General features: G+C 44.6%; 1 protein-coding gene across 1 annotated transcript in view; it reads right to left on the minus strand.

Moving 5' to 3' along the window:
- LOC129551056 (voltage-dependent R-type calcium channel subunit alpha-1E) overlaps positions 1-24,717 on the minus strand; it is a 328,009-nt gene that overhangs the window by 74,321 nt on the left and 228,971 nt on the right. Inside the window, 1 exon segment of the mRNA XM_088844921.1 lies at positions 6,930-7,094. Within this exon segment, the coding sequence (XP_088701047.1) occupies positions 6,930-7,094 (165 nt within the window).

A 24,717-nucleotide genomic window follows, 5' to 3' on the forward strand; every position in this document is an offset into this window, starting at 1 on the left:
ACGCCCTGGAACGAAACAACTCCTGGATTTCATTTTCATCACTTTAAAAAGCATCTAAACCCATGACTCAATTCCCTTCCTTTTAAAGCATGAGGGATTTTATGACAGAGAGACTCGCATTTCAAATCCCAAAGCACCCCTCTTTTCTTTCTTTCTCCTCTTTTGATCAAGAGACATAGCCGCCACAGACGAGGGGGCAGATGAGAGAGCAATGAGGCCTTGGAGCACTTCCTTACCTTCTAAGGCTGACGTTCCAGCATTTTTGTTTTCTTCAGCAAGCATGACTTCCTCTATATGGAAACAAATAGTTTAGTAAATTATCGGTAAATGCCAAATTATTTTGCGAAATGAAAATCCCTGAGGAACAGCTCTGGCTCCAGGGCAATATGGAGAGAGAGCAGAGTTCAGAGCCGGTTGCAGGCACCAGCATCAGAAAGACATCAAGGGTCACGGACAGAGCATCGGAGCATCAGAACAGAAAGGAAGATCTTTAGTGAAGGGGGAACCGGGGGTGATGGGTTAAGATTCAGCTCTTTGTCTGATACAATGTTTAGGAGAGTAAACAGCTCTGAGAGCGAGAGTTGATCTTTTTAACTAAAATCATCCTAAATGGATAAAAATAAAAAATTTCCATTTCTGTTTTTTTTTATCCAGGTTCCTTAAAGCTATTCTAGCAACAGGAGTTTCCTTAATTTTGCTTGTTTGCAGTAGTCCCCAGGTCATAACACCTCCCCCTCACTCAGAAGAGGAGACCACGTTTTGGGGGTCTAGCCTACTTCTTTCAGGAAGTGGCGTAGGAGGATGCTCACGGCCCCTCAAAGAGAGGAGCAGCCTTGTGGGTTTGCTTCTTCTCCCCCGACCATGTCCATCCTGCCTTGTTGAGCAAAGCCTGAGTTGAAGAGGCTTCGGCCCATCATGAAACTGTCCCTGTGACATAATAAAATATAAATATTTGGTTTTTGCTCACCATTCAGGCACAGAGCTTCCAAAGCCCGTGGGATGTACTGTCTTTTGTATGCTAATGAGATGACTCACTGAGGGAGAGGCCTAGATAGTGTAAGGAGGGGGGATGGTCACTCAAAAACCCTACCGCATGATTAGAAGGTTGTAGCTTTCAGTCTCATCCCCCTTCTCACCCCACAGGAGAGGAGAGGGGCTTGACACTATCAGTCACCAATGGTCGATGATCCAATCAATCAGGTCTGCATGAGGGAACCTCCATTTAAAACCCTACATGGGACTTTCCTGGTGGTGCAGTGGGCAGGAATCTGCCTGCCAATGCAGGAGACACAGGTTCGATCCCTGATCGGGGAAGATTCCACATGTCACGGAGTAACTAAAGCCCGTGTGCCACAACTACTGAAGCCCGAATGACTAGAGCCCGTGCTCCACAAGAGAAGCCACTGCTGTAAGAAGCCCACACACCACGAGAGCAGCCCCCACTCGACGCAACTAGAAAAAACCCGAACACAGGAACAAAGACCCCGCACAATCAAACATAAATAAACGAATCATTTTTTAAAAATCAACCAAACAATACCCCTACAGGATGGGGCCCAGCTTGCTGACAAGTTGGTGAGTCCATCAGGGTGCTAGGAGGGTGATGTGCCTGGATGTGCATGTAGGCTCTGTCGTTCACCCATTATCCCTACCCCCTATATCTTACCCTGTGCATCTCCTGAATTTGGCTGTTACTGACTTGTATTCTTCATAATACACTGGTGATAGTTTTTCCTGAGTTCTGTAAGTCATTCTAATGAATTATCAAATCTGGAACCCTTTGAATTTGTCCTCAGGCAGGAAGAAGTACAGGTCACCTGGGGACCCTACTGTGGCTGGTGTGTGAAGGAGAGATAGGCATATGGGGTGGAGCCCTTCGCTTGTGGGGGCTGCACTAGCTTTGGGTTGTGTTTAGTGTCAGAACTGAATTGAATGGTTGGATACCCCACTAGTGCTAGAAAGGGAAAGACCTGGTTGGTGTTGGGACGGCATTATTTGGTTGTTGGCATTTGTAAAACAACCACTCAGTTCCTTGGACTCCCCTCTTGACCTCCCCAGGAGCAGTCCTTTACTCCATAGAGGTGTCCTCATGGATGAGACACTATTTTCCGCCAAGACTTATTAGAATATGCCTCACTAAAGAAGAGAAGCGAAAGGCAAAGGAGAAAGGGAAAGATATCCAACTGAATGTAGAGTTCCAGAGAATAGCAAGGGGAGATAAGAAAGCCTTCTTAAGTGAACAATGAAAAGAAAAACAGGAAAATAATAGAATGGGGAAGACTAGGGATCGCTTCAAGAAAACTGGAAATACCAAGGGAACATTTCTTGCAAAGATAGGCAAAATAAAGGACAAAAATTGCAAGGAACTAATAGAAGCAGAAGAGATTAAGAAGAGGTGGCAAGAATACACACAAAAGGTCTTAGTGACCCGGATAACCATGATGGTATGATCACTCATCTAGAGTCAAACATCCTAGAATGTGAAGTGAAATGGGCCGTAGGAAACGTTACTATGAACAAAGCTAGTTGAGGTGATGGAATTCTGGCATGAGTTATTTCAAACCATAAAAGATGATGCTGTTAAAAGACTGTACTCAATATGCGAGCAAATTTGGAAAACTCAACAGAAGCCATAAGACTGGAAAAGATCAGCTTTCATTCCAATACCAAAGAAAGGGAATGTCAAAGAATGTTCAAACTACCGTACAATTACACTCATTTCACATGTTAGCAAGGTAATGCTCAAAATCCTTTAAGCTAGGCTTCAGTAGTACTTGAACTGAGAACTTCCAGATGTACACACTTAGAAAAGGCAGAGGAACCAGAGATCAGGTTGCCAACATTCATTGGATCACAGAAAAAGCAAGGGAATTCCAGAAAAACAGCTACCTCTGCTTCATTGAATACACAAAAACCTCTGACTGTGTGGATCACAACAAACTGTGGAAAATTCTTAAAGAGATGGTAATACCAAACCACCTTACTGTCTCCTGAGAAACCTATAGGCAGGACAAAAAGCAACAGTTAGAAATGGACATGGAACAATGAACTGGTTCAAAATTGAGAAAGCAGTACATCAAAGTTGTGAACTGTCACCCTGCTTATTTAACTTATATGCAGAGTACATCATGTGAAATGCCGGGCTGGATGAAGTACAAGCTGGAATCAAGATTGCTAGAAGAAATATCAATAACCTCAGATATGCAGATAACACCACTCTAATAGCAGAAAGCAAAGATAAACTAAAGAGCATCTTGAAGAAGGTGAAAGAGGAGAGCAAAACAGCTGGCTTAAAACTCAACATTCAAAAAACGAAGATCACGGGAATTGGTCCCATCACCTCATGGCAAATAGATGAGGAAAAAATGGAAACAGTGACAGACTTTATTTTCTTGAGCTCTAAAATCACTGAAGATAGTGACTGCAGCCATGAAATTAAAAGACTCTTGGTTCTTGAAAGAAAAGCTGTGGCAAACCTAGACAATGTATTAAAAAGCAGAGACATCACTTTGCCAACAAGGTCCATATAGTTAAAGCCATGGATTTTCCAGTAGTCATGTATGGATGTGAGAGTTGGACCATAATGAAGGCTGAGTACAGAAGAATTGATGCTTTTGAACTGTGGTGCTGGAGAAGACTCAAGAGTCCTTTGGACTGCAAGAAGATCAAACCAGTCAACCCTAAAGGAAATCAACCTTGAATATACACTGGAAGGACTAATGCTGAAGCTCCAACACTTTGACCACCTGATGCAAAGAGCCAACTCATTGGGAAAGACCCTGATGCTCGGAAAGATGGAAGGCAGGAGAAAGGGGAGATAAGATGGTTGGATGGTATCACTGACTCAATGGACATGAATTTAAGCAAATTCCGGGAGATAATGGAGCAAAGCCTGGTGTGCTGCAGTCCATGGGGTCACAAAGAGTTGGGCACGACTTAGCAACAAAACAACAATAACAACATCCCTCAAATGTATCAACAAAACAGACCTTCTGTCGCACATATAGTGGTATTCTGAGCTCCCTATTGAGAGTGGTGTGGATGAGTTTTGATCCCCATTCCTGTCTCAGCCATAAGCGAGGGGACCTGGAAGTGCCAGCAATCATTCCCTAAGATCCCAGCAGCTGGGGATAAGCCTGCAGCAGTTCTATTAAGCAATGGCTTAATTTAAGCACTTCTAACAAGTACAAAGACAAGCATAAAAGGGTAAAGTTATTACCATAATTCCACCTGCACATAAAACTGAGAGTATGTAATGTATTTCCCAGGGAGGGGACCATGTTGAGGCTCGGAATGTACCATGCAGGATGGCCATTATAAAGTCATAACATTTAGCTTTCTTTTTTAAGTACAGCCCTCTGGCAAAACTAAGTTAACAGGTTAAGTGTTATTGGTGGGATGTTCCTTGATGTGCACATAGAAGGTTTGAAACTCACTGATAGCACTGGTTTTTGGAGGCCATCCTTTTAAAATTAGGTATTTGTTAAATACCTCATAGCAAGATGAATGACCTCAGCCAGAGTCTTTTTCACTCTGCGCAGTTTCTGGGGCTTTGGGATGGGCAGATCCAAGGATCCCCGAGGCAGGAGGAGGGTGGATGGTGCTGCTGAGTACCTCTGGGGAGCGCTCGAGGGTTCCTGATGGGCTGGCACCTCCCCCTCCCCCAATGCCTTTTGCCAAGTTCACTCTGGAACTTGCGAGTGTCTTTCCAGGGAAACGTAACCCATATGTCTCTGAATCACTCACGCTCCATTTGTAAAGGAAAGGGCCAAGAAGCACAATTTGACGTCGCAGTGCGTCTTTTTTTTCTTAGAAGGAGAAGAGAGCAGGCTTTGCCAACTGGAAGAAAGTGGAGCCTTGGAATTCTGCATGTATTTTGAAAAGCAGAGCTGCAAAGAGCAACATCCTGAGCCCCCTGACCCTGAAGGGGGCTGTGGGAAGGGCGCAGAGGGTTCTCTTTGGGGTTTGCTGCCAGCCTGCTCGCTAGGGTGGTCTGTCAGATGGCTCCCTTGCCCAGGAAGCCAAGGGCAGTTGGGAGCTTCAATCTGCCAGGCTGCCCTGGAGGCAAATCTGTTGAGTTACTGTTTTGAGAAGAGGGACCGAAGATTCAAGTCCACATCCACACAAGAGTCTCAGAGAAGCAAGGATGAAATGGGAGTACAGTCACCACTCCATGGCTCTTGCTTCCTGAAGCAGCAAAGAAATGCAGATAGTCCCAAATGAGGAGTGGCTTTTATTTGGCTTTGGCATGGCACTTTGCATCGTACCTGCTCTCTCTCCACCTGACAGATGATCAAACGTCGACTCCTGAGCTGAGAGAGCCTGTTATCTGTTGTGGTCAGAACAGGAGTCATAACAGCCATTATTCCAAAGCTTAGAGAAGAATAAGGGTCAGGCCACTAAGTACCCAATCCTATTCCAAATTCTTCCCGAGAAATCTCTTTGTGTTCTGCTTTTCTACTAGGAACAGAGCAAAGATGCTGACTGTCATGCTTTTTTTTTTTAATTAAAAAAATGTACTCTTTGTTCAGTAAGAAAATGAAGATATATAACACCAATGCAATGCAACCTTTAAAATAACAAGGAAAGCAAATGTATCCTCTTTACTGACAGAAATGGGGTGATTGACGCCCCTCATAAATAGCAAAGCCACAGTCACTCTTGAGTTTGAAGGCTCTCTGTGGGTTCATAAAATCAGGATAAACCTGGACCTTTCCCCAGGGCTGGGCAACAATTATTCCCGAGGCTGAGCCATGAGTGAGGAGCTGATGGCAGCAAGGAACAGGGAAACCAGTTCTCAGCATCATCTCTTGGCTGGCCTACTGCAGTAGTCTCACTATCAGTCTCCTTGCTCAGGCCCGGGTCTTCCCACCATCTGTTCTTAATGCAGTAACCAAGTGCTTCTTGAAATCTTCTCTGCTCAAGACCCCCCTGTGGTTCTCACTTGACTCATAGGAAAGCCCCGAACTTGACAAGGACCGGTAAAGGTCCTACAGGCTCTGCCGCCTGCTCCCACCACGAGAATGCCTTCATCCCAGCTCCTGCCCTCCCCTGCTCACACCTCAGGCAGTTCCTGGAGCCTTCTGGGTCTCCTCCCACTTTAGAGCCACAACACTGGGGTATGCTTCCTTCAGGTCTCCCTATGGCTCACTCTCTCCTCTCCTTCACATCTCTCTCCAAAGAGGTCTACCCTGACCCTCCATTTAAAACTGCAACTCACCCTAAACTCCTAACCCTATCTTGATCTGTTTTCATTGTATTTGAAAGTGGAAACCTTTGTCACTCAGTCACATCCAACTCTTGTGACCCCATGGACTGTATGTAGCTGCCAGGCTCCTCTATTCTTGGGATTTCCCAGGCAAGGATACTGGAGTGGGTAGCCATTTCCTTCTTCAGGGGATCTTCCCAGCTGAGGGATTGAACCCAGGTCTCCTGCAATGCTGGTGGATTCTTTACCATCTAAGCCACCAGGAAAGCGATTCATTGTACTTATTACCCTATGAAAAATTACGCCTTATTTTGTTCATCACTGCCTTCCCAGCTATAGGGTAATTGAGCTCCATGAGAGTAGAGCTCTGGCTCACTGCTGTATCACAAAAGCCTAGAACAGGACTTGGCACAAAGTACGCTCTCAATAAACATCTGTGGACTGAACGGACTGTTGTTAGTAGTAACGGCAGCAGTGTGAAATGGCATCAGCCCACGCTTGGCTCTCGCACTCGGTTTTGTGAACTTTTACTCAGCTCACCTTGCTAAAACGTCTGCCTCCTGAAAGATGTTTGGTAGAAGAACAGGGACAGGCTCCAGAGGGAGAAAATGGGACCAGTTGGAAACCCCAAAAGCCAACGAGTCATTTCCAGCTTCTCTCCGCTCTGGTCTAGACTGGCCGTTTGAGCGGAAGTGCTGGGAATGGGCACTGGGTAGGTTCCGGATGTCTGTGCAGCCCATCACCGACCTCCTCCAGCCCCCAGGTCTTACCTGCTTTGTCTATCCAGGCACGGTACCCGTTCAGCTCACGCTCGATCTGCTGCTGGCGCCGCAGTTTCATGAAGGCTCTCCGATTCTCCACTCTCTCTCTCTCTTTGGCAAATTCCCTGTGGACAAAGTGGGTAAGAGTCACTAGGCTTGGGCAGTGCCATGACCAAAAGAAAAAGTGAAGCAGGTGGGAGAGAGTGTTTGAGCAGGCACCGTGCAGACCCCACTTCCTCTGTTCCAGCCTGCAACTATAATCTTAAAATGTTGCACAGAAATGAACTTTGTTCAGCCTCCTGCAGGAAGTCTTCTCTCGGATCAGCTTCATTTCAGTCAGCACTAAAACTTTCTGCTTGCTCTGTTCTTTTTTTTTTCCAATATAAATCATCTTCTTGAAATAAAATGCAATAAAGCTAGAAATCAATAACAAAAAGACAACTAGAAAACACTCATATATTTGGAAATGAATGAATACACCATTAAGAAATCCCTCAATCAAAGAAAAAAATTAAATAGAAATTAGAAAATAACTGAATTATACATATAAAACTTGTACTATGAGTATATCAGGTTCTTGGGAAGAAACTTATAATAGAATACTATTTTAAAAAGCTGAAATTAATAACATTTGCATTAATTTCCTTTTTTGTACTTATAAAGGTGAGATTTTTAAAAAATTTTATTGGAGTATGGTTGCTTTACAATGTTTTTGCTGTATAGCAAAGTGCCCGATCTCATCTGCTTGCTCTGTTTTGAAAGCTACTGACTTAGTAATATGACAAGCTAGGTTCCAGAATGCTATATATTATCTGGCTACAACAGAAACTCAACCCTCTGAGGGGTCAAACTATCCTTTATGCTTTTAATAACAACAGTGAGTACTGTCTATTGATGATTATGTGCCAGTCCTATATGAAGTTTTTCATATCCATTAATTCATTTGATCTTCACAGTCACCCTATGATGTAAGCACTATTAAGACCCTATTTAACAGATAGGGAAACCAAGGCTTAGGGGAGGGCAGTCACTTGTCACTTACTGGGATCTGAACTCTAATTCCAGTGGCCTGACTCACTGAGAGTGGTGCTTAGTGTGTGCTGCCACTGAAGACCAGGACACTGATGCCTTGAAGGGTTGAAATGCTGTTTGGAGATGGCTGGTCAAGGTTGGATAAGAAAGGAAAGGACACAGGAAGGGCACGTGGCTCCAGAAGAAAGTGGGAGGATGGGGTGAGGTGGAGGGGAAAACGAGACAGGGGGATAAAACCAGCATGAGGGTCAGACGGAAGACACAGCCCCTAACAGGGGACAGAGCCACTCTGCACAAAAGACGAAGAAAACAGACACAACCACTAAAGCCCTATGGGAGAGAGAAGAGGAATGAGGACTTCCTGGCAGAGAGGAGGACGGTGAGAATCAACGAGTGAGCAAATGGGGATCAAGAAATATTCACTGGCTAGTAGGCCCCTCCGGATGCCACATTTGCACCAGCGCCCTTCTCATCATCAAACACCCTTCCAGCCAGAACACCCCTTGCTAGCGCAGTGCCTCCCAGCCATGGCTCACACATTCTCCTACTGCCCTGAAAGCTGTTTCACTTATTCACGGGCTCTGCATCAACAAAGAGCAGCAACCTGAAGATAACAGAGTCCAGCACCCACTGAGGATCCTGCTACCTACTGCCTCATGTCCAGGGAGGAGGAGAGGAGCCAGGGGCAAAGGGACATGCCCGAGCCCCAGCGCAGGACAGGGAGCAGTGCCAATCTACCACGAGGCAGGGGGATACCAGTTGATGCTTCATCTGGACTCTCCTTCCAAGACAGGGGATTCCTTGGGCACAGGCACCTTACAGAGGTCACAGTCAGGCTAAGGGCGCCGGGACAAGGCTACTTACAAGGAGAAATTCTCCTGGACTTGGTGTCAGGTTCAGTGGGTTCTACTAAGGGTGTCTGGGGGGATGGAAGCGTTGACTAGGACCAGTGAGAGTCAGGGTAACAGAATTTAACCCCTGGAGCACCTCTTTTTTTCCACCTACTCTTCTGGATTTCAGCAAGTAAGAAAGTAACAAGGAGCTAGCTCGGTTCATGGTGCTGCTGCTGCTGCTGCTGCTAAGTCGCTTCACTCGTGTCCGACTCTGTGCGACCCCAGAGACGGCAGCCCACCAGGCTCCCCCGTCCCTGAAAGTTCTTTCCTTTTGTCTTTCTATCCCTGTCATTGTTTTGTTGGTTCTGTCTTCAAAATGGCGCTTGGATCCACCCTCCCTCTTCATTCTTACTGCCTTGGTCTAGGACCTCACCTTTTCCTGCCTGGACTACTGAAATAGCATGTACCTGGTCTCTCGGCCACCTGCCTCTTTCCCTTCATTTCATCCATTTCACAGCAATTAGAGTTATCTTTCTAAAATATGCACTGGATCTTACCATGTCCAAACCTAAAATTACAACCACAGTGAGTGACATTTGTGGAGCACTTTCTCATTTCCAAGTACCTTCATCCATTTTGTGCATTTAATCTTTATAATCAAAATGAGAAGGCGACAAAACAGGTATTTTCAGCCTCAACTTAAAAGTTAAACAACTCATTCAAGTTTAACTAAGAGATGGAGCCAGATTTGGAACCCTAGGCCTCTCTGCTCTAAGAGCCCAGCTTCCCCACATATCTGCCTAGCCCAGTGGCATATTTATATGCAGCTTTCTACCTTTTCATACGTCTGTGCCTTCATTTTTAAACTATGCTCTAGGGGAATCCAGGAGGGTTTAGCAGGATGCAGTATTTTGGGCAAGACCTTGAAACAGGAGAATTTAAGCACACTGTGGGGCTTTCCAGGTGGCTCAGTGGTAAAGAGTGCCTGCCAATGCAGGAGACATGGCTTCAGTCCCTGGGTCAGGAAGATCCCCTGGAGGAGGCAATGGCAACCCACTCCAGTATTCTTGCCTGAAGAATCCCATGGACCGAGATGCCTGACGGGCTACAGTTCATGGGGTCACAAAGAGTCGGACACAACTGAGCACACACATACATAAGTGAGCTATGAGCAAAGAAACACAATAATCTTTTAGCATCTGCCTTATTACCAACATCTCCATTTTCCAGCTCAGAAAACTGAATCTAACGGGAGTTAAGTGGTCATTTGAAAGGGCAAGTGTCCTAAGACACAGTGCCACTAAGAGGAACCATGGCCCTCAGATCCTATAAATTCCCTCTTCTGTCTTCTCTTCCTTCACATCTCCTCCACCACCTGCTAAATATCCAACAGACCTTTCAAAGTCCTTCATGGTTAGATCTGGACCTTTCTTTCAAACCTCACCTCCCATCAATACGATCTACCTCGTGCCTACCTGCAGCCCCACTCCTGCCAAGCTCCAGCCACAGCACACTTCCCACGGTTCCTGAAAGAGCAGTGAGGGATCTAAAGGTTTAATTCACACTGGCCTAGAACACAGACTTACCTGCCTGACTCTGTTAAAATCCTTCAAGGCCAGGCTGAAATGTCACCTCTAATGTTTAGCTTGCCCCTCTCCCTTGCCCCCAGCCTTCTGACCTCTGCTCTATACCTTCCCTGTCTCTTCATAGCTCGTCTTACAGCCAGACGTCTACGGCAGTAAGCTATACGTGTGACCGTCTCTCTCCCTCTCTGCGAGCTTTTTGTGGAAACATTCTGTCTTACTCAACTTTGCAGCCTCCAGAACTAGACTAGGCCGAGTGTGTGGTACTTATTTAATAGATTTTTTAAAAATTACAATATCTAGGCTGACTTGAAAACCATACTGATAGATCTGCCCTGAATTCCAAAGGCTTAAATGAAGGGACACAGCATCTCTGCATGGACCCAAGCAGAGCCGGGTGAACTAACGAGAACACAGCAGTTGCCAGGTAACTCCTGGACACGGCCACCACTATGCTTCTTTGTCTGGCTCCACTAAAATCTCTGTAGCATTAGTCGATGAAGTGTGCAGCATGTCACCTCTACCCATTCCCCAGAATGTACATGTGGCTTCATTTCCGGTAGCAGAGGCAAGTCATCCTAGCCTAATCTCTCTTTATCTTTGGAAGTTTCCTGGCTCCAGTCTCACCAGCTGGTTTGCCTGCTCTCCTCTGCCACTGCAGGCCCCCGTTTCCTCCCACCCTCCCACCTGGCATCCTACAGGCCCAGAGCCCAACAAATCTGGCTTGGACTTTTTAAGAAGCCTCTTGGCTAAAAGAAACAGTTCAGTTCAGTTCAGTTCAGTCTCTCAGTCGTGTCCGACTCTTTGCGACCCCATGAATCACAGCACGCCAGGCTTCCCTGTCCATCACCAACTCCCGGAGTTCACTCAAACTCATGTCCATAGAGTTGGCGATGCCATCCAGCCATCTCATTCTCTGTCGTCCCCTTCTCCTCCCGCCCCCAATCCTTCCCAGCATCAGAGTCTTTTCCAGTGAGTCAACTCAGAGAAACAGAGTGTGCACCAACAGGGAAAGTCTCTAAGCAGCTTTCTGCACGTCCCTGGGGGGGAAGAAGGGCTGTGTTTGGAGGCCTTCTGTATTATCTTTATCAAGCAGCTTGTTTTGTTTTTCAGTTGGGAGCCCAGGGCACAAAGTGTGGCACCATATCATTCATGACACTTCCCACCCCTCCCTTGCCGTCAGTGTGTGTGCCAAGGCTTCTCTCTCTGACAGGTCTGAAGGTTCCAGGAGGCCAAGTAGAGTCGGAGTCACACCACATTCCAACAAGGACCTGGGAAGTTTAATCCACAGCCGAGTATTATAGCAGATACCACAGATTACAAAAATAAAATATTAAGGACAGGAGAGATAAGAAAGCCTTCCTCAGCGATCAATGCAAAGAAATAGAGGAAAACAACAGAATAGGAAAAACAAGAGATCTCTTCAAGAAAATTAGAGATATCTTATCCATTCATCTGCAGATGGACATCTAGGTTGCTTCCATGTCCTAGCTATTATAAACAGTGCTGCAATGAACATTGGAGTACATGTGTCTCTTTCAATTCTGGTTTCCTTAGTGTGTATGCCCAGGAGTGCGACTGCAGGATCATATGGCAGTTCTGTTTCCAGTTTTTTGAGGAATCTCCACACTGTTCTCCATAGTGGCTGTACTATCAAGGGAACATTTCATGCAAAGATGGGTTCGATAAAGGACAGAAATGGTATGGACCTAACAGAAACAGAAGATATTAAGAAGAGGTGGCAAGAATACACAGAAGAACTGTACAAAAAAGATCTTCACGACCAAGATAATCACGATGGCATGATCACTCACCTGGTGCCAGACATCTTGGAATGTGAAGTCAAGTGGGCCTTAGAGAGCATCACTATGAACAAAGCTAGTGGAAGTGATGGAATTCCAGTTGAGCTATTTCAAATCCTGAAAGATGATGCTGTGTAAGTGCTGCACTCAATATGCCAGCAAATTTAGAAAACTCAGCAGTGGCCACAGGACTGGAAAAGGTCAGTTTTCATTCCAGCCCCAAAGAAAGGCAATGCCAAAGAATGCTCAAACTACTGCACAATTGCATTCATCTCACACGCTAGTAAAGTCATGCTCAAAATTCTCCAAGCCAGGCTTCAGCAGTATGTGAACCGTGAACTTGCAGATGTTCAAGCAGGTTTTAGAAAAGGCAGATGCACAGGAGATCAAATTGCCAACATCCGCTGGATCATTGAAAAAGCAAGAGAGTTCCAGAAAAACATCTATTTCTGCTTCATTGACTATGCCAAAGCTTTTGACTGTGTAGATCACAATAAACTATGGAAAATTCTGAAAGAGATGGGAATACCAGACCACCTGACCTGCCTCTTGAGAAACCTGTATGCAGGTCAGGAACCAACAGTTAGAACTGGACATGGAACAACAGACTGGTTCCAAATAGGAGAAGGAGTACGTCAAGGCTGTATATTGTCACCCTGCTTATTTAACTTGTATGCAGAGTACATCATGAGGAACGCTGGGCTGGAAGAAGCACAAGCTGGAATCAAGACTGCCGGGAGATGACACCACCCTTATGGCAGAAAGTGAAGAGGAACTCAAAAGCCTCTTGATGAAAGTGAAAGAGGAGAATGAAAAGGTTGGCTTGAAGCTCAACATTCAGAAAACAAAGATCATGGCATCTGGTCCCATCACTTCATGGGAAATAGATGGGGAAACAGTGGAAGCAGTGTTAAACTTTATTTTGGGGGGCTCCAAAATCACTGCGGATGCTGATTGCAGTCATGAAATTAAAAGACGCTTACTCCTTGGAAGGAAAGTTATGACCAACCTAGACAGCATATTACAAAGCAGAGACATTACTTTGCCAACCAAGGTCCGTCTAGTCAAAGCTATGGTTTTTCCCGTGGTCATGTATGGATGTGAGAGTTGGACTGTGAAGAAAGCTGATCGCCGAAGAATTGATGCTTTTGAACTGTGGTGCTGGAGAAGACTCTTGAAAGTCCCTTGGACTGCAAGGAGATCCAACCAGTCCATTCTAGAGGAGATCAATCCTGGGTGTTCATTGGAAGGACTGATGCTACAAATGAAAATCCAATACTTTGGCCACCTCATGTGACGAGTTGACTCACTGGAAAAGACTCTGATGCTGGAGGGATTGGGGGCGGGAGGAGACGGGGACGACAGAGAATGAGATGGCTGGATGGCATCACCAGCTCAATGGACGTGAGTTTGGGTGAACTCCGGGAGTTGGTGATGGACAGGGAGGCCTGGCGTGCTGTGATTCACGGGGTCGCAAAGAGTCAGACACGACTGAGCGACTGAACTGAACTGAATGTTCATAAGGCACATTTGTAAAAGTCTCATTTTCTAAATCACTTTCATGTAAATTATTTCATGTAGATTTGTGGAAATCCTGGGAGAATCAGAAAGGTTACTTGCTCAAAATGACCAAATTAGCAGGAGACAGAGCTGGAATTTAAACAGATGTCTTTTGATTCCAGATTAAGTGCTGTTTCTACAAGGCCTGAGCTGTCTTCCATGTGTCTAGCAGTCACATTTAAAACCCACAAAAGGGATTTATTCTTCAGCCAAAGGTTGAGGAAAATAAAGACATAAAAACAAAATTTTGCGTTTTTTCTAAAAGGACTACTTTTAAATCGAGAGAGAAGCATATAATCTGTTGTTCTGTGTTGGCTTAATAAGGACCTATTATAAAACTTGTAGCAATAGTCAAATTAGTGAGGCACTGCTTGGATTTGTGTATCCTAGTCACCATTTATATCTATATTGCATTCTGGAGAAAGCAGGGACAAACAGGATCTAGCTCCATAACCTGCCCCAAATAAGTGATTTTTCTAACCTTAGATACAACACACTTGCCAGTCTCAAAAGAATATATGTAGCCAGACTGAGGAAAGGGACGTGTGTTCCTCCTTCTGGTCCCTCTCTTCCCTGAGGACCTGAATACTCTCTCCTCTTCATAGAGGATTATCCTGGAGTTATTCAGATGCCGATGCTTTTGCAAAGATAAAACATATGGCCGTTACCTTACTTAGCCATCCACTGCCAAACTTCTTAATAAAACGTGCCTCAAGGAATGGCCCTATGAATATCTCATTTTATCCAGTTTCTTTGGATTAAGCCACAAGAAGTTCCAAAGGAGAAAATCTGACATAGAAGTGTTCATGTCCCCTAAGTCCACCTGGCATTAACCTATGGCTCAAGGTAAGAGGCTGGGTAATCAGCTCCTTTTCATTTGCTCCATCCAGTGTGTCTACGCCCTAGATGTAACAGAATTCAGACTTGGATGCATCTAGACTTCAGAATTTCAAACCAGGCAACCAAAAATAAACCCCCACATGATGCAGCATAAATACAACCAAGTTTACTCTTGGAGCGAGGTACTCCAGTAACCTCTGGTGCGAAAAAACTGAGCAGTCAACCTCTCTGTCTCGGCTTCCTTTCCAGACAAGGTTGACATTAGAAAAACACAAAATAAGCTCTGCTCATAACCAGAGTAGGAATAAATCTGTTTTAGTCTGAGAGTCCTGAATGGATTCTTGCAAGAGACTGTAAAGTGATAAAAAATTCAATGAGATGGCAAGCTACGGAATGAAAAGGCAACCTATGGGAAGGAAGAAAATATATGCAAACCATATATCTGATAAGGGGTTAACATTCAAAATATAGCAAGAACTCACGTAATTCAATAGCAAAACAAAAACAAAACCATTATAAAACATGTAAAGGAACTAAACAGACATTTTTTTTCTGAAGAAGACATAGAAATGTCCAACAGGTACATGAAAAGATACTCAATATTACTAATCATTGGGGAAATGCAAATCAAAACTACATGTGTTACAAGCATTCTCAACAAAAAGACGAGAGACACTGCTGGGGAGAATGTGGAGAAAATGCAACCCTTTTGCACTATTGGCACGAGTATCAATTTGTGCAGCCACTATGGAAAGCAGCATGAAGGGTCCTCAAAATACTGAAAATAGAATTACCATATGGTTTAGCAATCCCACTTCTGGGTATATATTCAAAGGAATTGAAATTACTATCTCAAAGAGATTCTGTATCCCCATGTTTATGGCAGCATCATTTATACTAATGAACAAATGAAAAGGAGCTGATTACCCATCCTCTTACCTTGAGCCATAGGTTAATGCCAGGTGGACTTAGGGAACATGAACACTCTTCTTATGTCAGAATTATTATAGGTACCCATTTATAATAGCCAGAACAGGGAAACAATCTAAGTATCCATCTTCGTGCACGTACACACACAGACACACAACAGGATATTATGCAGCCATAATAAAGAAGGAAATCCTGCCATTTGGGACAATATAGATAGACTTTGAAGACATTATGCTGAGTAAAATATGTCAGACAGAGAAAGCCAAGTACTGTATGATCTCATTTATATGTGTAACTTAAAAAAGACTGAACTCAGAAACAGAATATTTTGGTGGTTGCCAGAGGTGGGGGTGGGGGCTGGGTGAAGGCGGTCAATAGGTGCCCACTTCCGGTTATAAGATAAACAAGTTCTGAAGATGTAACACATAGCATAGAGACAATAGTCAACAATATTATGCATATTTTAAAGTTGCTAAGAGAGTAATCCTGAAAGTTCTCATCATAAGAAAAACATGTAACCATGTGATGTGATGGATGTTAACTAAACCTATCGTGGTGATCATTTTACAATACCTACAAATACTGAATCATTTGATACATCTTAAACTAATGCAGTGTTATATGTCAATTATATCACAATACAACTGGTGGGGGGGATAATCTAGCACATTTCATTGGAATACTTAACTAATTCCGTTACTCATAATTTTTGGTTGTCTTTTTTTTTCCCCCTGGGAAGGTAACCCTCAGTTACCCTCATAACAGTTACCACATAGGAGGAGGATGATGTGAAGAGGAGCACAGCTGAGCCTCTATTCTGGTGGTCTCATGTGCATGCAAGGTCTGGGTTTCTAAACTTCAGCCACTGCAACTAAGGAGGAGGCTGATCTCACCATACTGCATGGTTAAGTACACTTTTCTTCTGACCGCCGACTTAGTAAATTTACACTTGTGACTGCTTTTGCTTTTTAGCAGTTTATATGAGAGGCATAATTTGTACAAATCAACTATTCATACATAGCCAATTCCATATTATTTATGATTAAAGTGGAAGAATGATAAAGATCATCTCAGACAAGGTGTGTGTTTATCCATGTGTGTTTATCATGTGTGACTAGGGGGTATGTGAAGTCATATTTAGGTTAATATTAAATTGATTTCTATTTGATGAACTTCGGGACTTATAGAGGAGTCCCAGATAATTCACACAGCAGCTTTTCTGCCTATTAATAAACTAAAGTGATTGGTATGGATCCACAGGGTGATGGGAGGGCCTTTGGTCTTTCACATTGCTAGAATTCTCTATGAGATGACTAACAGTTGGGGATTAGAGTGCGCTTCACTGAAGCCTTGCTCCAACTGGAAATTCCTGCCCACATTATGTCACCGCAGAGTCTCAGGGTATCTGAACAGGCATCTCTGTATTCACCTAATGGGGAAGATGTTCTGGTAGGTCTGCTGTAACAACACTCTATTGGAGGACTACATGGCTCCAGTTCTGGCTTCTAGCTCCAGACCCCTCCTTCTGGTTCAGTCTAAGCAGGGAGCTTTGTTTACTGATGCAGAGGCCCTTGCTGTTGTCATGGCAACCAAAGGAAGATAAAGCCTGCCCGGAGGGGCTGGCCCCTGTGACTCAAAGATCTGTTTACCCTCACTTCTGTACACACTTGTACGCTTCATCACACACACACTAGCATGAACATGCACCTGCTCACGCTGGCATGCAGAAGAATATTTGGACGATGGACTCTGCCAAGCTCACAAATGACCACGTGGTCATATTCCTATTAGTATTCAAAGCCCACATTTCTAAAGTGCCTCACTGCATGAGGGGAACCTTGCCAGTCCTCCTATAACACGTTTGCTTTAGGAAAGAGGATTTAGGTGAGACATCAAAAAAAAAAAACAAAAAACTTTGACCCTACCCGTTCTGAAATTAACAAAGAAATTGGGGAAGGTCATACAGGCAATTTTGTGTTGGCAGTGTTTTCAATTTCACTGGAGAATGGCATGAGTGGGGGTTTGAGTGGCATGAGTTTCAGGGCCCGTAAAATAATTTTTCAGTGTGCTAGGAGCCTGGGGGACCTTTTCTCCCATTTTTCAGAGGAGCAAACACAGCCCAGAGAAGGTAAATACCTTACTGAAGGTCACACGGTTCAGCTGTATTACAGTTATTTACACCTTATCCCTTGATTTGTTCCAGAAAGGATTTAAGGAGACTTAGGTTGTCAATAAATAAAGGCCAAAACAGCAATCCTCTAAATGCCATCCAATGTTGACTCTAATAAGCAGAATGGATGGGCGTGCTGGAGGATGGGGAATGCATGAACTGAGGCACTGCATCACACTATGTCGCTTCTCCTTAGAGATCAGGGCCTTTAGAAGAGCTCCTCCAATGAGCAGAAGTCCTTGCCTAAAGCAGAGAAGGCAAATAAATAGCCTTGCACAGAGCGTGATGGTCTACCCTGACTCTGCCATACTACTCCCACAGTGATGAAAGAAAGGCCATGAGTCTCACAGGCCAGAATATCAAGTGGGAGGACCTGGCAAGTCACAGTCCCGAGTCTTGCCTTTTACAGGCAAGGAGCTTGAGGCACAGAGAGGTCAGGGGCTTGCTGGCCCAAGGCCGACAGTGCACGGGGCGGCTGATCTAGAGCATCATTTTCATCTCCAGGTTCACAGTCAGTGCCATTCACATCTTCATGATGTTGCAGTCATGAGACCTCAAGGAGGCAGATGATTTTAAGATGCTGGGGAAATTTTCATAGTCTTTTTTTCTTCTTCTTCTTCTTCTTGACACTGAGATCTCATTTATTTATTTGAGATAAATAAATCTTGAATAAAAATAAAAAATAAAAGGCCTGGCAATTAGCATAAAGGAGATCACGACGGAGCTTTATTTCCCTGTTTTGCTTTTTAACCTTGGAGTTGGTATAATCCAGACCATTACACCACAGTGATGAGAAGTTCTGAACCATGACTGCACTGGGCTTGAATCATGGCTACATCAGGGTGGGACTTGTTCGGAAGCCTCTCTGAGTGTTTCCTCATTTGTAAAGTAGCAATAAACACCACGCCTCTTTCAAAGCATTTTGAGGATTAATTTAAATAAGAGATGGAAAGTGTAAAGTATAGTATCTAGCACAGAACAGGTATTGCAAGTGTCTATTTTAAGTATGTCTGACATTCCTAAGAATGTATCACAATATACACAACCTACTATTAAGGCCACTATCTATCTATCTTTGCATGAATTGTTCCCTTGGTATCTCTAATTTTCTTGAAGAGACCTAACAGAAGATATTAAGAAGAGGTGGCAAGAATACACTGAAGAACTGTACAAAAAAGATCTTCACGACCAAGATAATCACGATGGTATGATCACTTACCTAGAGCCAGACAACTTGGAATGTGAAGTCTAGTGGGCCTTAGAGAGCATCACTACAAACAAAGCTAGTGGAGGTGATGGAATTCCAGTTGAGCTATTTCAAATCCTGAAAGATAATGCTGTGAAAGTGCTGCACTCAATATGCCAGCAAATTTAGAAAACTCAGCAGTGGCCACAGGACTGGAAAAGGTCAGTTTTCATTCCAGCCCCAAAGAAAGGCAATGCCAAAGAATGCTCAAACCGCACAATTGCACTCATCTCACACGCTAGTAAAGTCATGCTCAAAATTCTCCAAGCCAGGCTTCAGCATTACGTGAACCATGAACTTCCAGATGTTCAAGCTGGTTTTAGAAAAGGCAGAGGAACCAGAGATCAAATTGCCAACATTCTCTGGATCATTGAAAAAGCAAGAGAGTTCCAGAAAAACATCTATTTCTGCTTCATTGACTATGCCAAAGCCTTTGACTGTGTGGATCACAATAAACTGTGGAAAATTCTGAAAGAGATGGGAATACCAGACCACCTGACCTGCCTCTTGAGAAACCTGTATGCAGGTCAGGAAGCAACAGTTAGAACTGGACATGGAACAACAGACTGGTTCCAAATAGGAGAAGGAGTACGTCAAGGCTGTATATTGTCACCCTGCTTATTTAACTTATATGCAGAGTACATCATGAGGAACGCTGCTCTGGAAGAAGCACAAGCTGGAATCAAGATTGCCGGGAGAAATATCAATAACCTCAGATATGCAGATGACACCACCCTTATGGCAGAAAGTGAAGAGGAACTCAAAAGTCTCTTGATGAAAGTGAAAGAGGAGAGTGAAAAGGTTGGCTTAAAGCTCAACATTCAGAAAACTAAGATCATGGCATCTGGCCCCATCACTTCATGGCAAATAGATGGGGAAACAGTGTCAGACTTTATTTTTCTGGGCTCCAAAATCACTGAGATGCTGATTGCAGCCATGAAATTAAAAGACGCTTACTCCTTGGAAGGAAAGTTATGACCAACCTAGATAGCATATTACAAACCAGAGACATTACTTTGCCAACAAAGGTCCGTCTAGCCAAGGCTATGGTTTTTCCAGTGGTCATGTATGGATGTGAGAGTTGGACTGTGAAGAAAGCTGATCGCCAAAGAATTGATGCTTTTGAACTGTGGTGTTGGAGAAGACTCTTGAGAGTCCCTTGGACTGCAAGGAGATCCAACCAGTCCATTCTAAAGGAGATCAGTCCTAGGTGTTCATTGGAAGGACTGATGGTGAAGCTGAAACTCCAATAATCTGGCCACCTCATGCAAAGAGTTGACTCACTGGAAAAGAGTCTGATGCTGGGAGGGATTGGGGGCAGGAGGAGAAGGGGACGACAGAGAATGAGATGGCTGGATGGCATCACCAACTCAATGGATGCGAGTTTGAATGAACTCCGGGAGTTGGTGATGGACAGGGAGGCCTGGCATGCTGTGATTCATGGAGTTTCAAAGAGTTGGACACAACTGAGCGACTGAACTGAACTGTCTATGTATCTACTCATTGTGCTTCCAAAATAAAAAATAAAATTTACCGAGTGCCTACTTCCTGGTTAGCATTGCTTTAGCACATGCGGATACAGCAGCAAACACAAAAGCAAACATCCTTGGCCTCATGAAGCTTATATTCTAGTAAAGGAGACAGACGATAACCAGGATAATAAGCACAAATATAAAGTATGTTCAATACTGATAAGATGGACAAACAAAGCAAAGAAGAAGAATAGTAAGTATGGGGAGAGGGTCTGGGATTTGGGGGTCAAGCGGCTGGGAAAAGCCTCGCTGAGAAGACTTGAGAAGTGAGCCACACAGATGTCTGAGGAAGAGTATTCCAAAAGTGGCGGGCAGGGCAAGCTGTGGGCCAGGAAGAGCCTGGAGGAGCTTCCGCAGAACAGAAAGGAGCCTATATGGCTGGAATAAATGAAAACTCTAATAAGGTGAGCTCAGAGTGGGTAACAGGCCACATGCAGGTAGGGGGCTAGACCATGTAGACCGTGGATAATAACCTGACTTTTACTTGGTGTCATCTGGAAACCAGGGGGCGGGGAGTTTGCAGCGGAGGAGTCATAGGATCTGATTCCCGGTTTCACGGACTGTCTCTGGTTGCCTGTTGAGAACAGACTGATGAGGCTACAGGTGAAGGCGGGGAGACCTCCCCGGTTATTTCCAGATCATGTCGCCTGCCTCAGCCAGAGTGGCAGGAGTGGCGACACTGAGAAACACTGGGATTCTGGGTATACTGCGATGTAGAGCTAGGGAAACTTGCTGACACCTTAAACATGGACCATAAGAGAGATGGGAGTCAAAGAAGACCCTCAGGTTTTCTCCTAGAGCAACTAGAAGCATGGAGTTCAATAAACTGAGATGGAAAAGATACCGTGAGGAGTCGTTTCTGGAGGGCAGACCAGGAGTTCAGCTGCGTATTAAGTCTGCTGGATATCATGACACATTTTTGTTGAACATCATTGGGCCCAAGAGCATCAATTCTCTGTTATCTACATGAAATGTGCCAGTTGCTTTAAACGTCATCTACTGTGACTGAAACAGTCGCTGGAGACTATCTCCACACCCTTCTTTCTCCTCCCCTGCCAGCAAGTGTTAGAAAGATGCTAACTAATTTTTCTGCAAAATGGAATCAAGAAATTGTTGCTATTGCTGCAAATACAATTCAAACATAACAAAACCCCACAAATACTCTTGAATGCTGCACTACTTCACACCAGTAAGCTTTATCATCTCCTTGTTTTAGCAAAGATGACTGTGGAACAGCAGGAACTATGAACCCTGTGAAAAGTTTTGAGTTCTCACAAGCTTGTCCTTACAGCCTTTCAGGAATAGAATTAAGGGATCATCACTTTACTTTGCAGATAGGGAAAATAAAGGCCTGAAGATGCAACACTCTTAGGGATATATTATTCCTATCAATGTTCTCAGATGTGAACATAAACATATTTCCAGCATTTATTGTGAGGAATCTGTTCATTCTTCTTTAAAACTTCGGATGCAGGCCACATCAGTTCAGTGTGACTCTTGGAGTGACACAAGGTGACAAGGGGGAATTCTGATCTCCCTCCTCTGTGGAATTCTGCCCTGCGTCCACCCCAAGCTGCCCCTCCTGGCTTTAGCACACAGACACTTTGGAGGCACAAACTCAGGGGCACACATGTTGCTTTCTCCCTCTCTCTGCATATAACAGAATGTTTTTCAGTCGCGATATTTCAGTGAGTTCAAAGCCCTGTGGTGCAGGAAGAAAAAGCCATGAGGGAAGTCAGAGCAATTCATGTTCCTCCTTCTCCCCATTTCCACCCCTCCACAGCACTCTAATTACAGTATGAAAGAGGCATCTTGACAGAGAACAAATGCCTGTGTTCTTTTCAGAGACACTCTCTGCACTCTTTTGAGAAGCTGCTGCAATCAGTACCCTCCCCGAAAGGTTTTGAGGCAAGTGAGGAGTGGGTGTGGCTGGGTTTAAGGGTGTGGCTGAGAGTTTATTACCGAGCTCAGCCATCATTCACAGAACGCTGTGTGGGCACTTGGTACTCTGTGTAAAGAGCATTGAATTTCTCAGAATCCTTTGTTCCACTTTCCCAGATCATTTAAACATTAAAGGTTCCTCTCAGGATGGTACTGGGTTGACCAAAATGTTTATTTGTAACATCTTATGGAAAATCACGAATGAAGTTTTTGGCCACCCATCTTCCTGGTTCAACATCAAAAGATTCTTCTCTGTTAAAACCAGCCCTTTCTTCTGCTTTGGGATAGACAAGTAGAACCAAAGAGAAGGCCCAGAGCAGACAGAATAGGAATGGTGAAGGGTGAGGAGAAGAGCAGACATCTGAAGAAAAACCAGAGACTTGCTGTAGGCTAACATACCACATGTCGACTCACCACACGGAGAAGCTGACCAGGCCTCCCCACTCACTGTCTCTTTAGATGTTCCATGAGGGACGAGAGAGGAGTTTTCATTTGCTTATCCATCCATCACATCCTCAGGGTACATCAGAGAGCCCCTCACACTTAATTCCATTCCCTCAGATGGGAAATTTAGGCTTACAACAGCAACTATACTAGCTATGAGAAACCCAGACAGCAAACCCATACAACATATTAAAAAGGAGAGACATTACTTTGCCAACAAAGGTTCGTCTAGTCAAAGCTATGGTTTTCCCAGTTACCATGTATGGATGTCAGAGTTGGACCATAAAGAAGGCTGAGGGCCAAAAAATTGGTGCTTTTGAACTGTGGTGCTGGAAAAGACTCTTGAGAGTCCCTTGGACTGCAAGGAAATCCAACCAGTCAATCCTAAAAGAAATCAGTCCTGAATATTCACTGGAATATTGGATGCTGAAGCTCCAATACTTTGGCCACCTGATGTGAAGAACTGACTCATTTGAAAATATCCTGATGCTGGGAAAGATTGAAGGAGGGAGGAGAAGGGGACGACAGAGGATGAGATGGTTGGATGACATCACCAACTCAAAGGACATGAGTGTGAGCAAACTCCGGGAGTTGGTGATGGACAGGGAAGCCTGGCATGTTGCGCTCCACAGGGGTGGCAAAGACTTGGACACAACTGAGCGACTGAACTGAACTAAATACTTGCCCGGGTCACACAGCTGTTTTAATCAAACAGCTATACCTCCATCATTTCTGTTCATTGTAATGGTCCACTTGCTGGTCACCCTGAGGGCAGGAGCTGTGCCGAACCATTCTTGCTGAGCGTTACACCCACGGTCTCAGAGCAAATGAGCTGTTCAAGAAAAGTTTGCTAAGTGAACAAAGGGCACCTCACAGGAGGGGCAACCACTGGACAAGCAGCAGGCCCGGGTTCTGGATCAAGAGGTGAGACTGGGTCCAGTGGAGGGAGTGCGGCCTGGGCTGTGTCTCAGACCTGGGCCCTGGATGTGCACAGTCAACAAGGGGCAGGGGGCACATGTGGGTGTGCAACGCCAGCTTATTCTTTCAGGAGAAAGAAACTTCTTAGGTTCCTCTGCTTTGCTTCTTCTCTATCTCCTTGCTTCTCCCTAACATATGGGAGTGCCCCAGTGTCCAGGCCTAGGTCTTCTCTGCTAGCCGTGTTCCCCTGAGATGATCCCGTTGAGCCCACAGAGTCAACATCATCTCTCTACTATCAAATCTAGGGCTCCAGCCCCAATTCTCCAATGAGCTGCAAACCCATTTACACAACTGTCTGCTGTGTTCAGCAACCTGGGTGTCCAACAGGCATCTCAAACTTAACATGGCCAAAATCAAATGTATTTCTCCCCCAAATCACTTCTCCTCTAGACTCTCCCACCTCAGTAAAGAATATCACCCACCCTAGGAGTCATTATCAATTCTTTCTCTTCTCTCACTACAACCCCAGACCAATACAATAGCAATTCCTACCCTCCTACTGTCCCCCTTAAACTTTTGGCCCCTGAGCCCAAGCTACCCCAGTTTCTTACCTGGATGTTCTCCACCTTCAGTGTCCTGCAGTAACCTCTCTAACTTACTTCTTCTTTCTACCCTTGCCCCAATCCCCCTATTTCCCTCAGAAGAGAAAATGAAGGAGCAGCTTTTTAAATACAAACTAGCCACGTTACCCTCCTGCTTCAGACTCTCCCCTGGCATCCCACAGTTGTCTACAAGACCCCACAGGAGTCTGACTCTCGTCTGTCTCCTTGACTTTAGGGGACCCTTCCTGATTCAGAGAACTAAAATTAGTAATCCTGCTACCTGTTACACTCTATTACAGTCATCTGTTTTGTTAA

The sequence above is a fragment of the Moschus berezovskii genome, chromosome 17, assembly GCF_049115385.1.
Source record: "Moschus berezovskii isolate FMDL1 chromosome 17, NW_MosBer_1.0, whole genome shotgun sequence".
NCBI classification, from domain to species: domain Eukaryota; kingdom Metazoa; phylum Chordata; class Mammalia; order Artiodactyla; family Moschidae; genus Moschus; species Moschus berezovskii.